Source organism: Babylonia areolata, chromosome 30 (genome assembly GCF_041734735.1).
Source record: "Babylonia areolata isolate BAREFJ2019XMU chromosome 30, ASM4173473v1, whole genome shotgun sequence".
Taxonomy (NCBI): domain Eukaryota; kingdom Metazoa; phylum Mollusca; class Gastropoda; order Neogastropoda; family Buccinidae; genus Babylonia; species Babylonia areolata.
Window position 1 is genome coordinate 3,593,203 of NC_134905.1, and position 21,421 is coordinate 3,614,623.

Below are 21,421 nucleotides of genomic sequence, written 5' to 3' on the forward strand. Positions count from 1 at the left end.
CTGATTGAGCGCGTTGGGTTACGCTGCTGGTCAGGCATCTGCTTGGCAGATGTGGTGTAGCGTATATGGATTTGACCGAACGCAGTGACGCCTCCTTGAGCTACTGATACTGATACGGTTTTTTGCTGTTCTTTGTTGTTGTTTTTTTTTTTTTATTTGTTTGTTGTATTTGTATTTGTTTTTATCACAACAGATTTCTCTGTGTGAAATCCGGGCTGCTCTCCCCAGAGAGAGAGTGCGTTGCTACACTACAGCGCCACCCATTTTTTGGTATTTTTTCCTGCGTGCAGTTTTATTTGTTTTTCCTATCGAAGTGGATTTTTCTACAAAATTTTGCCAGCAACAACCCTTTTGTTGCCGTGGGTTCTTTTACGTGCGCCGGCTAAGCACATGCAGCATACGGGACCTCGGTTTATCGTCTCATCCGATCGAATGACTAGCGTCCAGACCACCACTCAAGGTCTAGTGGAGGGGGGAGAAAATATCGGCGGCTGAGCCGTGATTCGAACCAGCGCTTTCAGATTCTCTCGTTTCCTAGGCGGACGCGTTACCTCTAGGCCATCACTACACTTGTTGGTTTTGTTGTTGTTGTTGTTGTTTTTGTTTTGGGTTTGTTTGTTTTTTTGTTTCTTTTTTATATATATATATATATATATATATATATACATATATATATATATATATATATATATATATATATATATATATAATTCTAACTCCATTGATATAACAGTAAAATGGCGATTCGTTTGAGTTGATAATTTCTAATCATTATAAATTGTTATATCTGCATTCTTCTTATCTATCTATCTGCCTGTCTGTCTATTTCCCATCCATGCAATACAATGCATTGTGTTTACTGTTTAGTATTTCTGTCTATATATCTATCTATCTATATATCTATATATATATATATATCCGTCTGTTTGTCCGTCTTTCTGTTTCTCATTATCATTTTCTTTACTGTTCAGTACTTGTAGTTTTTCCACAGTAGACATGTTTTCTTTTTATTACGGAATGGTTAGAAAATGTGTGTATGTGTTGTTGCTGTTGTTGTTGTTGTTTTTTTACTTGTACCACTTGTAGCGGCACGAAATATTTGTCGATTACGAAAGTGTGTATACGTGAAAATTAATTATTATGAACTTAATTCCATGCATTCGAATAGAAACGAGACGGTTCCCTTTTTGCAAGTTTGTTAATTAAATCCAGTTAAAACCCTACGTGTGTGTACGTGTGTGTGCGTGTGTGTCCCAGTATATCTCTTTTTCAGGTGTGACATAGTTGTTATTCTTCTTAATGCTTTACAAGCCACACACTTGAACACACACACACACACACACACACACACCAATCTCCAGCCTTCTCACCAAATGACGTTATTGTCACGAAAACGTGACGAAATGGACTTTTGCCTGACAACACTCGATGATTAGAATTGCCAGCAGCATTAACTTTTTGGGCGGTTGGATCGTGTGTGTGTGTGTGTGTGTGTGTGTGTGTATGTGAATGTGTGTGTGCTCACTACGCGTGTCTGTGTGTGTGTGTATGTGTGTGTTCGTGCGTGTGTATACGTGTATGTGTGAGCGCGCGCGCGCGTGCAAGCCTGCATTTGCAATAAAGAATGGGCAAACAAAGCAATAAAGAAAGCAAAAAACCAGAAAGAAATAAATGATTAAAGAAGACACAAATGTAAACGAACAGAGCTCCCAAAAGCTTTCTCTTTTAATTCTGATAATCATTGTGTACAAAGTCCAAAGTATGTATGTCATGCTGTCTTTTCATGCTGTGGCAGCACGCGCGCGCATACACACATACACACATACGCGCGCACAAACACACACACTTTTCATTTACGGTTTTCATGACAATATGATTCCGATTCTGATTCTCACGCACACTCACACACACACACACACACACACACACACATTGCCAAACCCCCCCCTCCCAGCACCCCCCACCCCCTCAAATTCTCATCCATTCTCATAGCCTCACAAAAAAAGTCTTGTGGTAGGTTGTACTTACCAATATAAAACATGCTATATTTTCACACACACACACACACACACACACACACACACCTGCCCCTCCACCTCACCCCATCCCACCCCTCACACACACAGATAACAAAATCGGTCATACACGTAAACTGAGAATGCGTGCGTGCCTCAAACCTGACTGAATGGCACAGGAAACGAATGATGAGCGCCCAGCGGCAGCCATCAGTCGGCTCTACCCAGGTAGGCAGCCTGTTGTGCAAATGACCCCGTGTTTGTAAAGCGCTTAGAGTTTGGTCTCCGACCAAGGATAGGTGCTGTATAACTCTAAGGCAGAAGTTGCAGCCCTTAACAGAATCGTAAAAACTGTCACCAAGATTACCGGGGCTGATCTACCTTCTCTAGACGACATATATTATAAGCGGATACTCAAAAAAGCAAAATCAATCAGCCAGGACGAATCACATCCAGCTTTTGGGATTTTCCATATGCTCCCCTCTGGTCGACGGTACAGAAGTATACGGACGAAAACCAATCGCTTCGCCAATAGCTTTTTCCCCAAAGCAGTCAATGCCCTGTCTCTCGAACAAATCCAGTACGATAAATAGAATTGTGCAACCAACAACCATCTACCTGAAGATCTAGTCATCTGCCCCATTCACATGTAATATGCAGATTCTGTTCAAACGTATGTGTGTGTGAGAGAGAGAGTTTGTGTGCGTATGTGTGTGTGTGTGTATGTGTGTGAGTGTGTCTGTGTGTGCAGTGCATGCATGTGTGAGTATGCACAAGTTTTTATATTGATATGCACTTGTATGTATCCTACTTTCTACTGTATCTGTGTATGATTTTCGATTTATGTTCATATCTTGTTATGTACTATCCCCCCCAATATTCCTTGTGACCCCAGTACACTTGGTACTAAAGACATATTCTTTTCTATTCTATTCTATTCTATAAGTATCCATATCATTCATCAAGGTGGGGGTTCAAATACCCCTCTCCTCCTGTTTCAACTTTCCCAAACCAAAGTCAGGTAACCCATTCACAACTGGGTGGAGTGAGGAAGATCAGAGTAATCGCCCTTGCCCCCCAAGGACACCTGTTCCCTCGTCACTAATGAACGCCGGATCACAAGTCCAACGCCGAACCAATTCCGCCACGATGCCTCTCCACTTATGATGAGGGTCAAACGAAATGATTCCCAGGAATATAATTACAAACAAATCTACTGTCCAATCAGTATCAGTAGCTCAAGGAGGCGTCACCGCGTTCGGCCGTCAAATCCATATACACTACACCACATCTGCCAAGCAGATGCGTGACCTGCAGCGTAACCCAACGCGCTTAATCAGGCCTTGAGAAAAAATAAATAAATAAATAAAAATAAAATAAAATGAATAAATAAAATAAAATAATAATATAAATATATATATATGTATATAAATAAAATAAATAAATAAATAAAAATAATAGATATTGTCCAATTCCTCCCTCTCTCTCTCTCCTGTCCAGAGGCTGTGAGGTAACGCAAGGGAAGTAACTTAGCAAGGGAGGCTATTACCCACAGCTACTTTCGATTTCTCCACCTATGCGGGCTAGTACAGAACAGGAATCCAGACAGTATTTTATATTAAATGATTAGGTATCCCACAGTTTCAAAATACAAAGGGGGTGTCGTCAGGGAGACCTGATTTCACCATACCTATTTGTATTGTACTCTGAAATTCTTGCATGCAAGATTAGGGAAGATGAGGGTATTAAAGTCATTAGCATATTGAACACTGGATAAAAATTGTCAGTTTGCTTATTATGACACAACATTTAGGTTAGATGGAGATAATGAATTGTATGAGAAATTATTCGAAACACTAAATAGATCTGATGAATAATCAGGTCTGAAGTTAAATTGGTATATCGTTTTTAGATGATCTATCAATAATAACTGAAGTGAATACAAGGAACAAATTAACAGAAGCAAAAAATCTTATTCAAGATTTGGTCAAAGCATATATGCACACCCCTCGGTAGAATTCTCAAATCTCTCATACTTTCAAAGTTTATATACTAATAGATTCTTCTTCCAAACCCTCCAGACAAAGAAGTAAAAGAATTACAGAGACTATGCAATGAATTCGTATGGGATAGGAAACCAGGTAAGATTAAAAGAAAATACTCGATACATAATGTTGCAGATGGAGGAATTATACCAGACGTAGCAAAGTTCATACATGCTCTTATGATAACATGGAACAGGAAATTATACACAGGAACACCAAAGTGGAAGAGAAAATCTTACTTATAAAATGCCATGAAATGAAATTAACTCACTACATCTGTATGGTTCAAGAAAGTTTCTAAATATCGAATGTAACCAATTTTGGAAAGATGTATATCAGGTATACACGAATTTTATGAAACAAGTAGAATTAAAAGAGCCACATGAGGTACTTGCAAAGCCCCTCTTTTATAACAACAAATTTAGAGTTGGTAACAACACAATTCACTACAAATACTGGACAAACAAGAATATATTTCTGGTTAGAGATGTTGTTGATGAGAATGGGTGCTTCCTCAGTTACACATGCTTTACAGAAAAATATAATATCAGTGTAAATTATTTATTATATAGGAGATTGATACGTTCGATAAAAAGTTATTTAATCACACACAATAATTATCTTTGTGATAAAACCTGTAATAAACAGCCGAAAGCACTACACTTAATATCCTCTACTAAGAAAGGCTCGCAAATATATATGATATTCTTCTTGAATCACTCTTTATTTACAATATAAATTCCTTTGTTAAGTAGGAGCAAAAAATAGATATCATCGTTAATAGGGAAATCACCATGATGCAAAAAAAGAAGAGATAAAACTGAAATGGTTTCAAATTAGAATTTGTCACAACATTTTAGTTACAAACAAAATTCTGAAGAAAATGGGCATTACAAATAATGACGTACAATTTCTGTAAAAATGAAATAGATTCAGTACAACATTATCTATGGTTTTGCAACTTCTCTCAATTGTTTTGGAAGGAATTTGAGAACGTTTTGAAGGAAAGATGCAATACTTGCTCAAACGTTAATTTAAACATAGAATTAGTTCTCTTTGGAAATGATGAAATTACAAAAACACATGAAACTTTCAACTATATTATTCTTTTTGCAGAATATTTTGTTTATAAATGCAGAATAAATAAAATTAAACCATTTATAGAGCACTTTCTGAATGAGTTAAGAAATAGTTATAAAGTAGAAAGACATATGCATTCAACGGAAATATTAAGCGTTGTATTTACAAGAAAATTGTGACCATATATAAAACTTCTTGAAAACAATAACACATAACAAAATATGATGAAAGATCAAAATGCACAACAATAGTTTCAGTTTCAGTTTCAGTAGCTCAAGGAGGCATCACTGCGTTCGGACAAATCCATGTACGCTACACCACATCTGCCAAGCAGATGCCTGACCAGCAGCGTAATCCAACGCGTTTAGTCAGGCCTTGAGAAAAAAAAAAGAAAGAAAAAAAATTGGGTGAATAAATAATAGATAAATACATTAAAAAAATTACTACTACTACTATGTTAAGCATTGTATTTATGAAAAAATGGTGTCCATACATAAAACTTCTTGAAAACAATAACCCATAACAAAATTCCTTCTTTCATCATATTCCTAATTCCTTCCAAAACAAGTGAGAGAATTTGCAAAACCAGAGATAATGTTGAACTGAATCTATTTCATTTTTACAGAAATTGCACATGTCACTGTTTGTAATGCCCATTTTCTTCAGAATTTTGTTTGTAACTAAAATGTTGTGACAAACATTGCACAACAATAATGAAGGCTCAGTGATATATTCTTATACTTGAAGTGCAGATATATGTGAATGTGTAAGTATGCGAGTATGTAAATAATATATGTATGTGTATTTATGTGCGCTTATGTGTCTGCAGTAATAATGTTTAACATGACTATGTAATGGGTGTTTTATATAGTCACGTATGGGAAACTAGAGGAAATGTGTTCATACATAAAATACTCCATACGTTTTTTTTTCCTAGAAAACAATGTATGGATTGTGTTCTTTTCACATTAAGTTAGCTAAGCAAAGTGTCCATAAATCTATGCTGTTGCTAAACATAATATCTATTATATGTTATAAAATTGCACTGTTACACATGATGAAAAATGTATCCTCCTTGACCAAGTTGATTAAAAAAAAAAATTTTTTTTTTTTTTTAAAGGAATCGACACCCCTGCCAGAGTCTGCACCAGTGGGTCACAGTAAAGTGTGTATAACTATCAAATAATGGGGCGCAACAGCCGAGCGGTTAAAGCTTTGGACTTTCAATCTGAGAGTCCCAGGTTCAAATCTCAGTAACAGCGCCTGGTGGGTAAAGGGTGGAGATTTTTCCCATCTCCCAGGTCAACATTATGTGCAGACCTGCTTGTGCCTGAACCCCCTTTTGTGTGTGTATACACACGCAGAAGATCGAATACGCACGTTAAAGATCCCGCTGTAACCCATGACAGCGTTTGGTGGGTTATGGAAACAGCAACACACCCAGCATGCACGCCCCTGAAAACGGAGTATAGCTGCCGATACGGCGGGGTAAAAACGGTCATACAGGTAAAAGCCCACTCGTGTACATACGAGTGAATGTGGGAACTGCAGCCCACAAACAATGAAGAAGAAGAAGACAAAAACAAATCTGTTATCGAATCCCTCTCTCTGCTACCCAGAGGCCGGTGTGTAATCCTCAGATTGACCTGTGGTGATAGTGGTGGTGGTGGAGGAGGAGGTAGAGCGGGTAGAATCGTGAAGACGCCGGTGAGCTTTCAAGGAGCTGGACTGCGTGAAGCGATGACCGCAAAGATCACAGCTGTAGGGTTTCTCACCTGCAATGTGACACAGGTAACAACATCATTTGTATTTGAATTTGTTTTTATCACAACAGATTTCTCTGTGTGAAATTCGGGCTGCTCTCCCCAGGGAAAGTGCGTTGCTACACTACAGCGCCACCCATTTTTTGGTATTTTTTCCTGCGTGCAGTTTTTATTTGTTTTTCCTATTGAAGTTAATTTTTCTACAGAATTTTTCCAGGAACAACCCTTTTGTTGCCCTCGTTTTTTTTTGTTACGTGCACTAGGCGGACACGTTACCTCTGGGCCATCACTCCACATCATAGGTGGTAAGATAAGATAAGAATAACTTTATTATCTCCAATTAGAGAAATTTGGTCAGGTGCATTATCATGACAAGTAAACAACATGGAGACTATCACTGTAAAAAAAACAAAAAAACAACCCACCAACAACAGTTATCAAGATTATAACAAAGACACAGATGTAAAAATACCACAAACACTGTTTCGTACATTCATTCCACACACTGCAAGCAATATTTCAAAATGTAAAGAAAAAAACAAGAAAAAAAAAAGAAAATCAAACATTATTAAAAGAAAAAAAAAAGAGAAAAGAAAATTAAACATGATTTTGAATAATTATGACTGTGAGCATAACATACTATATTGCACACTAATTATGATTATGATAAGAATAACTTAATTATCTCACAAAGATAAACTGCATCATGTGTGGCAAAACACAACCAAACAATCAGTACACACACATACATACACACACGCGCACGGAAACAACATTAAACATTACTTGATTAAACAGGAGTAATAAACATATGTCTTCAAAAAAAGGCATTTCACATGTAAGCTTTAAAAACACTGCAATTATGATTATTACAACGTAATTATTTACATAAATATATTTAAAATATGAACGTTAACATCAGGCATATTACAGTGAACATCCATCCTGCATATTGCACATTCATAACAACCACTGTCATATGTTTTAAGCTAAATTAGATTGTTCTTAAAAAAATATATTTAAAAAAATATATTAAAAAAACCAAACCTAGAACAAGGTACAACCTAATAACAGGTAATAACACAGGTTACTCAGGTAAAAAAAAAAACAACAACAGTTATTGACATCATAGGTGTCAGGTGTTTCGCCTGCCATGTGACACAGGTAAAAACATCACCAGTGAAGGGGGTATTCACCTGCGATATGACACAGGTAATAACACAGGTAACACAGGTTTACAACAACAACAAAAATTAATGACATCACAGGTGTAGGGTCCTTCACCTGCAACATGGCACAGGTAGAATTAAGTAAAACAGATTATTTGTATTTGTATTTCCTTTTATCACAACACATTTCTCTGTGTGAAATTCGGGCTGCTCTCCCCAAGGAGAGCGCGTCGCTATAGTACAGCGCCACCCATTTTTTTTGTATTTTTTCCGGAGTGCAGTTTTATTTGTCTTTCCTATCAAAGTGGATTTTTCTAAAGAATTTTGCCAGGAACAACCCTTTTGTTGCCGTGGCTTCTTTTACGTGCGCTATGTGCATGCCACACACAGAACCTCGGTTTATCGTCTCATCCAAATGACTAGTATTTGTGTGTGTGTGTGTGTGTGTTTACCTGCGTCTATGTGTGTATGTTTACCTCTGTGTGTGTGTGTGTGTGTGTGTGTGTGTGTGTGTGTGTGTGTACCAGTGTGTGTGTGTGTGTGTGTGTGTGTGTGTGTGTGTGTGTGTGTGTTTACCTGTGTGTGTGTGTGTGTGTGTGTGTGTGTGTGTTTACCTGTGTGTTTCCGTGAGTGTCGCTTCAGGGCACTGCTGTCCAGAAATGCTGCTGGGCATTCCTCACATTTGTAGGGCCTCTCTGAGGCATGCACCCTCCTGCATACAAAAATGATGAAAAAAAATAAAATAAAATAAATAATAATAATAAATCAGAGATCAAAGGAAGGAGTGATGGAAGGAATGAAAGCAGCAAGGAAGGAACTGCACAAAAGAAGGACTTGACTGTAAAATGTTACGTATATTTCTGAGTGTGTATGTGCGCATGCCTGAAATCCGACTGACTGACGCAGGAAACGAATGATGAGCGCCAAATGGCAGCCATCAGTCGGCTCTACCCAGGAAGGCAGCCTGCTGTGCAAACGACCTCATGTTTGTAAAGCGCTTAGAGCTTGGTCTCCGACCGAGGACAGGCGCTATATAAGTATCCATATCATTCATTCATTCAAGTTGGACAGACACAAAGAAGGCACCACCAGAGAAAAAGCATACAAGTTTGTCCACTTCATATCCCTGCTTGAGATCTTTTAACATAACTGTGGAACATAACACATTTGTGCAAAAAATGGGCACTACATATACATGTTTAGTACAAGATTAAACTGTACAGTGTCACCATGGAATTAATAATTATGTCCTTGAATATGTATAGTACTGCTTGAATTGTAAACTTGTCAGTCTTCATGTCAGAATTTTGAATATCATTATGTCAGTATTTAGAACAACATAGAACATCATTAAGTCAGTATTTAGAAGATATTTATGTCAGTATTTACATCACAGAACATCATTATGTCAATATTTTTAACATCATTGTCAGTCCTTAGAACATCATTGTCATTATACATATGTATGTGTACATAACTACATGCATGTATATGAATGTGTATTGTGTGTGTGTGTGTGTGTGTCGTCATCGTCTTCTTTCCACTTGAAGTGATATCAGACGAAAAAACAAAAACAAAACAAACATGGGGGTAGGGGGTGGGGGTGAATGTGTGTGTATGTGTGGCGGGTGAATAGGGAGAGGCAACGTTAGGGAAAATGGAAACGTTATAAACTCCAACTTCAAGCAACTATAACAACTACAACAAATGTCCTATAGGACTATGCAGTAAACCTTCTGCAACAACAAACAACATATTGGAACTGTTAATAACATAATTATTATTCAAAAGAACTTTTTGTGAAGTCTCACAAAAAACATTTTTGATTCCGACATTCGATTATAATATGGTTGCTAGATATATGTTCTCCACATATGCATCTGATATCTTTGCTGAACTTAGTTATAAAAGCGTTCAGTTTTATCCTGTTTGATAATGTGTGCGCGCGCACGCACGCACGTTTATATAATTATGTTTGTGTTTGCCTGTCTGCTTGTGTTGAGGGTAGCTGTTAGGTACACATGTACGTTATAAAGTATGTGTGTAAGCATAGAGTGTGTTTGTGTGTGTTTAGTAGCATTTTCGTGTGTGTATGTAACACTGATGTCATGTATTATGTAACGAAAGTGTTTCTGTAAAGCACCTTGGGCAAATCTCTGGATAGTGTGCTATGTAATTATCCATTATTATCATCATCATTATTATTATTTAGAACATCATTATGTCTTTACCCATTATGTCGTTGTGGACTTGTCAGTATTGAGAACATCATTAATAGATCTAGAGCACGAGACATTCCAACTTGTCGGATCGTCGCATCGAACAAAAGTGCTGTAGAAGCGACCAACATGAAGGGGGACAACTCTGACAATCCTAGTTTCGTGACGTCATAACTTTTGCCACGGTAAAACTACTCAGATTAGATTTTTTTTAAATAATAAATGATACACGCGATTAGTACGACTAAAAATACTGCTAATACTCTTAAATGAGTGTTTGGCTGGTTGATAATCAGATTCATCTGCCCGACGGCAAATGGCAAAATCTAGGACTAAATTTCAAAAACTGAATACCCGAAATGCAGTGCGGTAAGCGTGGCGTCATTTCCGCTGCTGCGGTTTTATTTCCGCTTGGCGCCATTTCCGCCCTGCTCGTTGTTGCTGTCAGACGTTTGTCGCTGTCGCTCTGATTTGCTTGCTGTTGCAGTCAGTTTTTCTTGGTCGCTGTCGTTTTCGTCGCAGTCTGCTGTTTTCGCTTTCGTTGCAGTCGCAGGCAATCTTCTTTGGTCGCTGTCGCAGACTGTTATTTTCTCTTTCGTTGCTTTCCAACAGTCAGTCTGTTTTGGTCGCTGACGGTGTCAGCCATTTTCTCTTCACTGTCGCAGTCAAGTCTATTCTGGTGTTCTTTTCCCAGATTGTCAGTGAGGTTTCTGCCGTTCTTTCCCAGGTTGTCAGTGAGGTTTCTGGCGTTCTTTCCAAGGCTGTGTCAGTGAGGTTTCTGTTCTTCACAGGCTCTCAGTGAGGTTTCTGGCGTTCTTTCCCAGGTTCTCAGTGGCGTTTCTGGCGTTCTTTCCCCGGTTCTCAGTGGCGTTTCTGGTGTTCTTTCCCAGGTTCTCAGTGAGGTTTCTGGCGTTCTTTCCCAGGTTCTCAGTGGCGTTTCTGGTGTTCTTTCCCAGGTTTTCAGTGAGGTTTCTGGCGTTCTTTTCCAGGTTCTCAGTGGGGTTTCTGGTGCTCTTTCTCAGGTTTTCAGTGAGGTTTCTGGTGTTCTTTCCCAGGTTTTCAGTGGGGTTTCTGGTGCTCTTTCCAAGGTTGTCAGGTTTCTGGTGTTCTTTCCCAGGCTGTCAGTGGGGTTACTGGTGTTCCTTCCCAGGCTGTCAGTGGAGTTTCTGGTGTTCTTTCCCAGGCTGTCGGTGAGGTTTCTGCCTTTCCTCAGTTGTTGGAAATTTCCTGGCACAACTTTTCTGAGTTGTGGCACGGACTGTGTCTGGACCCCGTCACTCCTCTTTGTCTCCAGTTCTCTTCGAGCATTCCCAGAAATGGAGAGAGACATGGCTGGCTCCTCCAAAACTGGTGTTCAAGCTCGTAGGAGACAGAGGAGATCAGCTCCGTATGAGCTTCCTGCACGTGTGCAGGCGCTTCCTCTGTGTCCACGGGGTCTAGGACCAGAAAGGTGACTTTCGCCCCAAACGCAGTGACGTACTTCTTTGAAAGGCGGATCACTTACGACCGCTTCCCACGCGATGGGACAGATTGCGTTTTGGGAATGAGGAGACGGCACTTTGCCAAGGAGCGTGTACCTCTTGTTCCTGATGACAAGGACACCCGGTATAGGTTGCCCGTGATCGACTCTGAAAGTCGCCGTTCCCTCCTCCCCTCTGTGGAGGACACGGAGTCGGTCACTCAGGAGCAGCACCTGTACTATAGTCATCAGCTGGAAAGGGCTCGCATGGCCATGCAGCATAGTGGCTGTAGGTGTAAGGGCAAGTGTAAAGAGGAGTCTTGTGAGTGCATCAAGGCAGGCATCCGCTGCTGTCATGCCGTCTTGTCCTCGGGTCGTCAGGCTTGTCGTTGCACTACTAAGTGTCCGAACCGCGACTCCAGCAAGGAAGGCAAAAGGGAAAGGAAGCAGGATCACTACTACAAGACCCAAGTCCGTCTTCTCATGACAGACATCTTTGGGTCGGACAGCGATGAGGATGAGGAGTGATCATTCGTATCCAGTCTTGTACATAGTTTTCATTTATATTCTTTCTTCAGTTTTCATCTATATTCTTTCTTCATTTACCTTGTACATAGACTTCATTTGTCTTCCTTCATGGGCTTTTAGATACCTTGTACATAGGCTTGCTTCAGATTTTATCCTTCAGGGTTTTTAAATGAAATAAAGGATTAAAATAAAAACACATCCCCAGGCCCACACACATACACACTTTGCCACATGCCCTCTGACACACACATACCAACCCTCCAACACACACACCAAACATCCAAAACACACAAACCTACCATACGACATACACACACCAACCATCCAACAAACACATACCCACCATCCAACACATACACATAATCACCATCACATCCAACACACAAACCTACCATACAACACACACCAACCATAAACACATACCCACCTTCCAACACACATACCCCAACCATCCACACACACACCATCCAACATACATACCAACCATTAACACACACACCCACCATCCAACACACATACCCCAACCATCCACACACACCAACCATTAACACACACATACCCACCATCCAACACACACACCAACCATCCAACACATACCAACCATTAACACACAAACCAACCATCCAACACACATACCAACCACACACACATACTAAACATCCATACCCACAATCCAACATATTCATACTCACCTACCAACTCACATACCCACTATCCAACATACACAAATATGTACCCTCTAACACACACATACCCACCCTACAATGCACACATACTCACCTTACATCGTACCCACTGTTAAACACACACATACCAACTATCAACAGACCCATTCCAACCATTCAAAACACACATGCCTTCCAACTCCACACACGTACCCATTTTCTGAGACAAGCAAAAACACACACACACATCCAAATACCAACCCTATGAGAGACACATACTTACCTACTATCCAAAAAACACATACTCACCTTCCGACACACACACAAACCCACCAGCCAAAACACACATACCAACCCTCTAACACATACCAACCATTCAACACTCTCATACCACACATTAGCACACTACAACGCGCACACACCAACCTTTCAACACACAAATACTCACCTTCTGACTCGCACACATGCCCTCTATCCAACATGCACATAACAACCCTCTTATACACATACACCAACCCTCTAAAACACACACACACACACCCTTCAACACACGTATCAACCCCCCAACACATACCAACTCTCCAACACACACACACCTACCTTCCAATTCAACATGCAAATACCAACTACACAGCACACACATACCCACCCTGTAACACACACACACATACCCACCTTACACACACCCACCTTCTAACACACGCAGACGTACCCACCATCCAACACACACATACCCACCGTCCAGCACACGAACCCATTTCGTAATACAAATATCAATATAGATATCACGTGTCAGTTATAATCATGATACTTCAATACAACATTTGGAGCAGAAGTTTGGTTTCCATATGATGTTGCAGGAGATTTATCGTTTAATTTATTCAAATTATTCAGTATTTTTTTCAACAAATTTCCACATGAATGACTTCATGTCAAGTTTTGTAAACAATTACTTGGGGTTCATAAAAGAGCAATGATTCTACCAGTTTTTGGAGAATTAGGAAGATTTCATACTAGCATAAAAATAATATGTCAAGTTACTGGCTACTGGATACACATATCATAATAATAATAATAATGTACATTTATATAGCGCCCTTTCTCACTAAGAGCTCAGGGCGCTTTACATGAAAGAAAAATATTACAAGTAACATAAAACATTCATGACCACTCTTTCTCAAAAACTTCTCCCCCCACTCACACTCTCCCTTTCCCACTCTACATACATCCAAAGTGAGCTGACATGGGTGGTGTTGGAGAAAAGGAAGCTCAGAGTACTTATAGATAGGTTTTAAAAAGATGAGTCTTTAGTGACGAGCAAAAAGCAGAAACAGAATCAGATGCACAGATATGATGAGGAAGGTTGTTCCAGATGTGAGGAGCAGCAAAGAAGAAAGAACGTTCACCATAGGTTCTTGTATTGACATGAGGAAGTTTCAAAAGGCAACAGTCAGAGGAAGAGCGGAGATTTCTTGTGGGTGTGTATATAACAGCTTCCTCAAAATTCACTTCTATACACAACCTATCAATGCATTTGTCGTCAAACAAACAAAAGTGTTCAGTGGCTATACTTTCCATAAGAATGTATTAACTAGTGCTGGAACAGATCAAGTCTGGAAAAATCAGTTCACTTTTCGATTAAAATACTGGTATGCTATATCCAAGAAGCTGAAAAATGAATATATATGTAAAATTTTGGAAACAGAAACAAAACAGCTTTACAAGAACAATGCGACAAATTATAAACTGAACTATATTTTGAAAATACAGCGAATGAATTACAACACAGAAAAGAACTGACTATGTTACAAATCAGTGCCCGTAACTCACAGATTGAACAGGGAAAAAGGCATAAAAAAACACAAAAAAAACCCACCGAAAGAACAAAGACTGTGTGAAATATCATTACAAATAAATCTACTGTCCAATCAGTATCAGTATCAGTAGCTCAAGGAGGCATCACTGCGTTCGGTCAAATCCATATACGCTACACCACATCTGCCAAGCAGATGCCTGACCAGCAGCGTAACCCAACGCGCTTAATCAGGCCTTGAGAAAAAAATAAATAAATAAATAAAAATAAAATAAAATGAATGATTTTTTTTTTTTTTTTTTTTTTTTCAGTGATATATACTGGAATAAAAATGTCAGTTAAAAATTTCATAGGAAAGTGTAACATACCTATAAATGTTCATACCATAGCAGAGGAAAATGCTGCATTGCAAACACTACATTCTGTTAAAAAAGGAACACAACTGTATTACAACATCATGTGTGATAGTGGACCACAGCCCAAATGTTGTCACAAGTGGGAAGAAAAAGTACTACAAGAAATCAAATGGAAAGAATGCTTCCTTAAAACAAAACAAAGATATCACTTTAAAATGGCTTCAGATTAGAATAATCCATAGAATTTTAGCAACAAATGTAATCCTTAAAGAAATGGGAATAATGCACGACAATAACTGTCATTTTTGTAATAATGAAAAAGACAGTATTGATCATATCTTTTGGAAATGCCAAGTTACAGTGTTTTTGGAAACGTGGTCAGACTATGTTTAATGAAACTTGTGAATTAACATCAGATTTGAGATTAACTGAAAACCTGGTTTTGTTTGGATGTGGTGGGAACATCAAAACTGATGTGCTATTTGATTTTATTATTCTGGTAGCTAAATCCTACATTTATAAGCGCAAACGGGATAACAGTCAGCCTGACTTGAATACATTTAGAACACTACTTACCTATAGATACAAAATAGAAAAGCACATAGCAAGTATAAATTTTTGACTAAATGAATTCTCTGCCAACTGGTGTTATTACAAAATCCTGCTCAATGAAAACCCCTGACTCCATTTCCTTTTTCTTTTTGTATACTTTTATTTAGCAAAAAGAAGCAGTGCCCAACAAATGATATGTATTTGCACTATTGTTTCATGATAACCTGACATAATTCATTAGTTAAAAGAAGAATTCTGTCTACTAATATTAGAAAACACTCACCATATGTTAACTTGGTAACAATGGGGCAGTTGTAGCTCTATGATGTCTCCTGTGAACTGTGTCATTTGACTGTAAAATGTGTGCAGCTAGTTGGGAATCAGGGTGTCACATTATAAGTGGATTTTTTTTTTGTGGGTTATTTCTCTCTTTTTTTCTTTTCTTTTTCTTTTTGTGTGTGTGTGTGTGTGTGTGTGTGTGAAAACACCCTTGCTAATTATTACCATACTTGTGTGATATGAACTTGTCACAGGAAAATTGTCATGGCGATGATGTTGATGAGAAAATATAACCTTCATTGGAAAAGGAAAAAAATAAAATAAAATAAATAAATATATAAATAAATAAATAAAATATAAAAATATATGTATATAAATAAAATAAATCAATAAATAAAAATAATAGATACTGTCCAGTCCCCCTCTCTCATGTCCAGAGGCTGTGAGGTACAGCAAGGGAAGTAACTTAGCAAGGCAGGCTATTAGCCACAGCTACTATCAATTTCTCTGCATATGGGGACGAGTAGTTTGGACAGGACAGGAATCCAGACCACATGTCATAGTAAATGGTAAGGTATCCCACAGTTTCAAAATACACCACAGTTTCAAAATACACCCACAGTTTCAAAATACAATGTGGGTGCCGTCAGGGAGACCTGATTTCACCATACCTATTTGTATTGTGCTCAGGAATTCTTGCATGCAACATAGGGAAGATGAGGGTATTAAAGGTATTAGCATATTTGTATTTGCATTTCTTTTTTTTTTCACAACAGATTTCTCTGTGTGAAATTCACGCTGCTCTCCCCAGGGAGATCATGTTGCTATACTACAGCGCCACCCATTTTTTAAAATTTTTTCCTGCGTGCAGTTTTATTTGTTTTTCCTATCAATGCGGACTTTTCTACAGAATTTTGCTAGGAACAACCGTTTTATTGCCCTGGGTTCTTTTACGTGTGCTAAGTGCTTGTTGTACACGGGACCTCAGTTTATAATCTCATCCGAATGACTAGGGTCCAGACCACCACTCAAGGTCTAGTGGAGGGGGACCTGCTTGTGCCTGAACCCCCATTTGTGTGTGCATACACACGCAGAAGATCGAATACGCACGTTAAAGATCCCGCTGTAACCCATGACAGCGTTTGGTGGGTTATGGAAACAGCAACACACCCAGCATGCACGCCCCTGAAAACGGAGTATAGCTGCCGATATGGCGGGGTAAAAACGGTCATACAGGTAAAAGCCCACTCGTGTACATACGAGTGAACGTGGGAACTGCAGCCCACAAACAAAGAAGAAGAAGAAGACAAAAAACAAATCTGTTATCGAATCCCTCTCTCTGCTACCCAGAGGCCGGTGTGTAATCCTCAGATTGACCTGTGGTGATAGTGGTGGTGGTGGAGGAGGAGGTAGAGCGGGTAGAATCGTGAAGACGCCGGTGAGCTTTCAAGGAGCTGGACTGTGTGAAGTGATGACCGCAAAGATCACAGCTGTAGGGTTTCTCACCTGCAATGTGACACAGGTAACAACATCATTTGTAGTTGTATTCGTTTTTATCACAACAGATTTCTCTGTGTGAAATTCGGGCTGCTCTCCCCAGGGAGAGCATGTCGCTACACTACAGCGCCACCCATTTTTTTGTATTTTTTCCTGCGTGCAATTTTTATTTGGTTTTCCTATCAAAGTGATTTTTCCACGGAATTTTTCCAGGAACAACCCTTTTCTTGCCGTGGGTTCTTTTACGTGCGCTAGGCGGACGCATTACCTCTAGACCATCACTCCACACCATAGGTGGTAAGTTAAGATAAGATAATAAAAGAATAACTTTATTATCTCCAATTAGAGAAATTTGGTCAGGTGCATTATCACGACAAGTAAACAACATGCAGACCATCAATGTAAAAAAAAAAAAAAAAGGAAAAGAACCCCCAACAACAATAATTATCAAGATTATAACGAAGGCACAGATGTAAAAATATCACATACACTGTTTCGTACATTCATTCCACACACTGCAGGCAATATTTCAAAATGTAAAGAAAAAAGTTAAAAAAAGAAGAAAATAAAACATTATTAAAAGAAAAAAAAGAGAAAAGAAAATTAAACATTTTGAATAATTATGACTGTGAGCATAATATTCTATATTGCACACTGATTATGATTAAGAATTACTAGTTAATTATCTCACAAAGATAAATTGCATCATGTGCAGCAAAACACAACCAGACAATCAGTACACACATACACATGTGGATAGGAAGAACAAAGAAAAACTGCACGCAGGAAAAAAACACACACAAAAATGGGTGTCTCTGTAGTGTAGCGACACGCTCTCCCTGGGGAGAGCAGCCCGAATTTCACACAGAGAAATCTGTTGTGATAAAATGAAATACAAATACAATACATACACACGCGCGCACGGAAACAACACTAAACATTACTTGATTAAACAGTAGTAATAAACATGTTTTCAAATAAAAGCATTTCATATATTAGCTTTAAAAACACTGTAATTATTATTATTACAATGTAATTATTAACATAAATATATTCAAAATATGAACGTTAACATCAGGCATATTGCAGTGAACATTCATCCTGCATATTGCACATTCGTAACAACCACTGCCATATGTTTTAAGCTAAATTAGATTGGTTTTTTTTTCATATATTAAAAAAAAACCACCTAGAACAAGGTACAGCCTAATAACAGGTAATAACACAGGTTACTCAGGTAAAAAACAACAACAACAGTTATTGACATCATAGGTGTCAGGTGTTTCGCCTCCAATGCGACACAGGTAAAAACATCACCGGTGAAGGGGGTATTCACCTGCGATATGACACCGGTAATAACACAGGTAACACAGGTTTACAACAACAACAACAAAAATTAATGACATCATAGGTGTAGGGTCCTTCACCTGCAATATGGCACAGGTAGAATTAAGTAAAATAGATTATTTGTATTTGTATTTCCTTTTATCACAACACATTTCTCTGTGTGAAATTGGGGCTCCTCTCCCCAAGGAGAGCGCGTCGCAATAGTACAGCGCCACCCATTTTTTTGTAGTTTTTTCAAGACTGTAGTTTTATTTATTTTTCCTATCAAAGTGGATTTTCCTACAGAATTTTGCCAGGAACAACCCTTTTGTTGCCTTGGGTTCTTTTACGTGCGCTATGTGCATGCTGCACACAGGACCTCGGTTTATTGTCTCATCCAAAAGACTAGTGTTTGTGTGTGTGTGTGTTTACCAGTGTGTGTGTGTGTGTGTGTGTGTGTGTGTGTGTGTTTACCTGTGTGTTTCCGTGAGTGTCGCTTCAGGGCACTGCTGTCCAGAAATGCTGCTGGGCATTCCTCACATTTGTAGGGCCTCTCTAAGGCATGCACCCTCCTGCATACAAAAGGATGAAAAAAATAAATAAATAAAAAATAAATAAATCAGAGATCAAAGGAAGGAGTGATGGAAGGAATGAAAGCAGCAAGGAAGGAACTGCACAAAAGAAGGACTTGACTGTAAAATGTTACGTATATTTCTGAGTGTGTATGTGTGCATGCCTGAAATCTGACTGACTGACGCAGGAATCGAATGATGAGCGCCAAATGGCAGCCATCAGTCGGCTCTACCCAGGAAGGCAGCCTGCTGTGCAAACGACCTCATGTTTGTAAAGCACTTAGAGCTTGGTCTCCGACCGAGGACAGGCGCTATATAAGTATCCATATCATTCATTCATTCAAGTTGGACAGACACAAAGAAGGCACCACCAGAGAAAAAGCATACAAGTTTGTCCACTTCATATCCCTGCTTGAGATCTTTTAACATAACTATGGAAAACAACAACACATTTGTGCAAAAAAATGGGCACTATATATACATGTTCAGTACAAGATTAAACTGTACAGTGTCACCAGAATATGTATAGTACTGCTTCAAAAGTGTTGTAAACTTGTCAGTCTTCATCATAGTTCATGTCGGAATTTTGAATATCATTATGTCAGCATTTAGAACAACATAGAACATCATTAAGTCAGTGTTTAGAAGGGTAAAAGTGTGTGTATGTGTGGAGTATGAATAGGGAGAGACAACGTTAGGGAAAATGGAAACGTTATAAACTCCAACTTCAAACAGCTATAACAACTACAACAAATGTCCTGCAGGACTATGCAGCAAACCTCCTGCAACAACAAATAACATATTGGAATTGTTAATAACACATTCAAAAGTACTTTTTGTGAAGTCTGGCAAAAAACATTTTTGATTCCGACATTCGAATATTATATGGTTGCTAGATATATGTTCTCCACATATGCATCTAACATCTTTGCTGAACTTAGTTATAAAAGCGTTCAGTTTTATCCTGTTTGATAATGTTTGTGTGTATGTGTGTGTGTGTGTGCGCACACGTTTATATAATTATGTTTGTGCATGCCTGTGTGCTTATGTGTTGAAGGTAGCTGTTAGGTACACATGTACGTTAAAATGTATGTATCCATGGTGTGAGTGTGTGTGTGTGTGTGTGTGTGCATGTTTGGTCGCATTTTGGTGTGTGTATGTAACATTGATGTCATATATTATGTTAACGAAAGTGTTTCTGTAAAGCACCTTGGGCAAATCTCTGGATAGTGTGCTATGTAAGTATCCATTATTATCATCATTATTATTATTTAGAACATCATTATGTCTTTACCCATTATGTCGTTGTGGACTTGTCGGTACTAAGAACATCATTAATAGATCTAGACCACGAGATATTCCAACTTGTCGGATCGTCGCATCGAACAAAAGTGCTGTAGAAGCGACAAACATGAAGGGGGATAACTCTGACAATCCTAGTTTCGTGACGTCATAACTTTTGCCACGGTAAAACTACACATATTAGATTTTTTTAAATAATAAATGATACACGCGATTAGTACAACTAAAAATACTGCTAATACTCTTAAATGAGTGTTTGGCTGGTTGATAATCAATCAGATTCATCTGCCCGACGGCAAATGGCAAAATCTAGGACTAAATTTCAAAAACTGAATACCCGAAATGCAGTGCGGTAAGCGTGGCGTCATTTCCGCTGCTGCGGTTTTATTTCCGCTTGGCGCCATTTCCGCCCTGCTCGTTGTTGCTGTCAGACGTTTGTCGCTGTCGCTCTGATTTGCTTGCTGTTGCAGTCAGTTTTTCTTGGTCGCTGTCGTTTTCGTCGCAGTCTGCTGTTTTCGCTTTCGTTGCAGTCGCAGGCAATCTTCTTTGGTCGCTGTCGCAGACTGTTATTTTCTCTTTCGTTGCTTTCCAACAGTCAGTCTGTTTTGGTCGCTGACGGTGTCAGCCATTTTCTCTTCACTGTCGCAGTCAAGTCTATTCTGGTGTTCTTTTCCCAGATTGTCAGTGAGGTTTCTGCCGTTCTTTCCCAGGTTGTCAGTGAGGTTTCTGGCGTTCTTTCCAAGGCTGTGTCAGTGAGGTTTCTGTTCTTCACAGGCTCTCA

General features: G+C 38.9%; 1 protein-coding gene across 1 annotated transcript in view; it reads right to left on the reverse strand.

Moving 5' to 3' along the window:
• Positions 1–5,824: 5,824 nt before the first annotated feature.
• LOC143275399 (uncharacterized) overlaps positions 5,825–21,421 on the reverse strand; it is a 53,826-nt gene continuing 38,229 nt past the window's right edge. Inside the window, exons 7-10 of the mRNA XM_076579475.1 lie at positions 19,241–19,338; positions 17,321–17,449; positions 8,687–8,784; positions 5,825–6,915 (exon numbers count right to left, since the gene is read on the reverse strand). Coding sequence (XP_076435590.1) covers positions 19,322–19,338 — 17 coding nt within the window. The 3' untranslated portion in view covers positions 5,825–6,915; positions 8,687–8,784; positions 17,321–17,449; positions 19,241–19,321. The remainder of the gene's footprint in view (positions 6,916–8,686; positions 8,785–17,320; positions 17,450–19,240; positions 19,339–21,421) is intronic.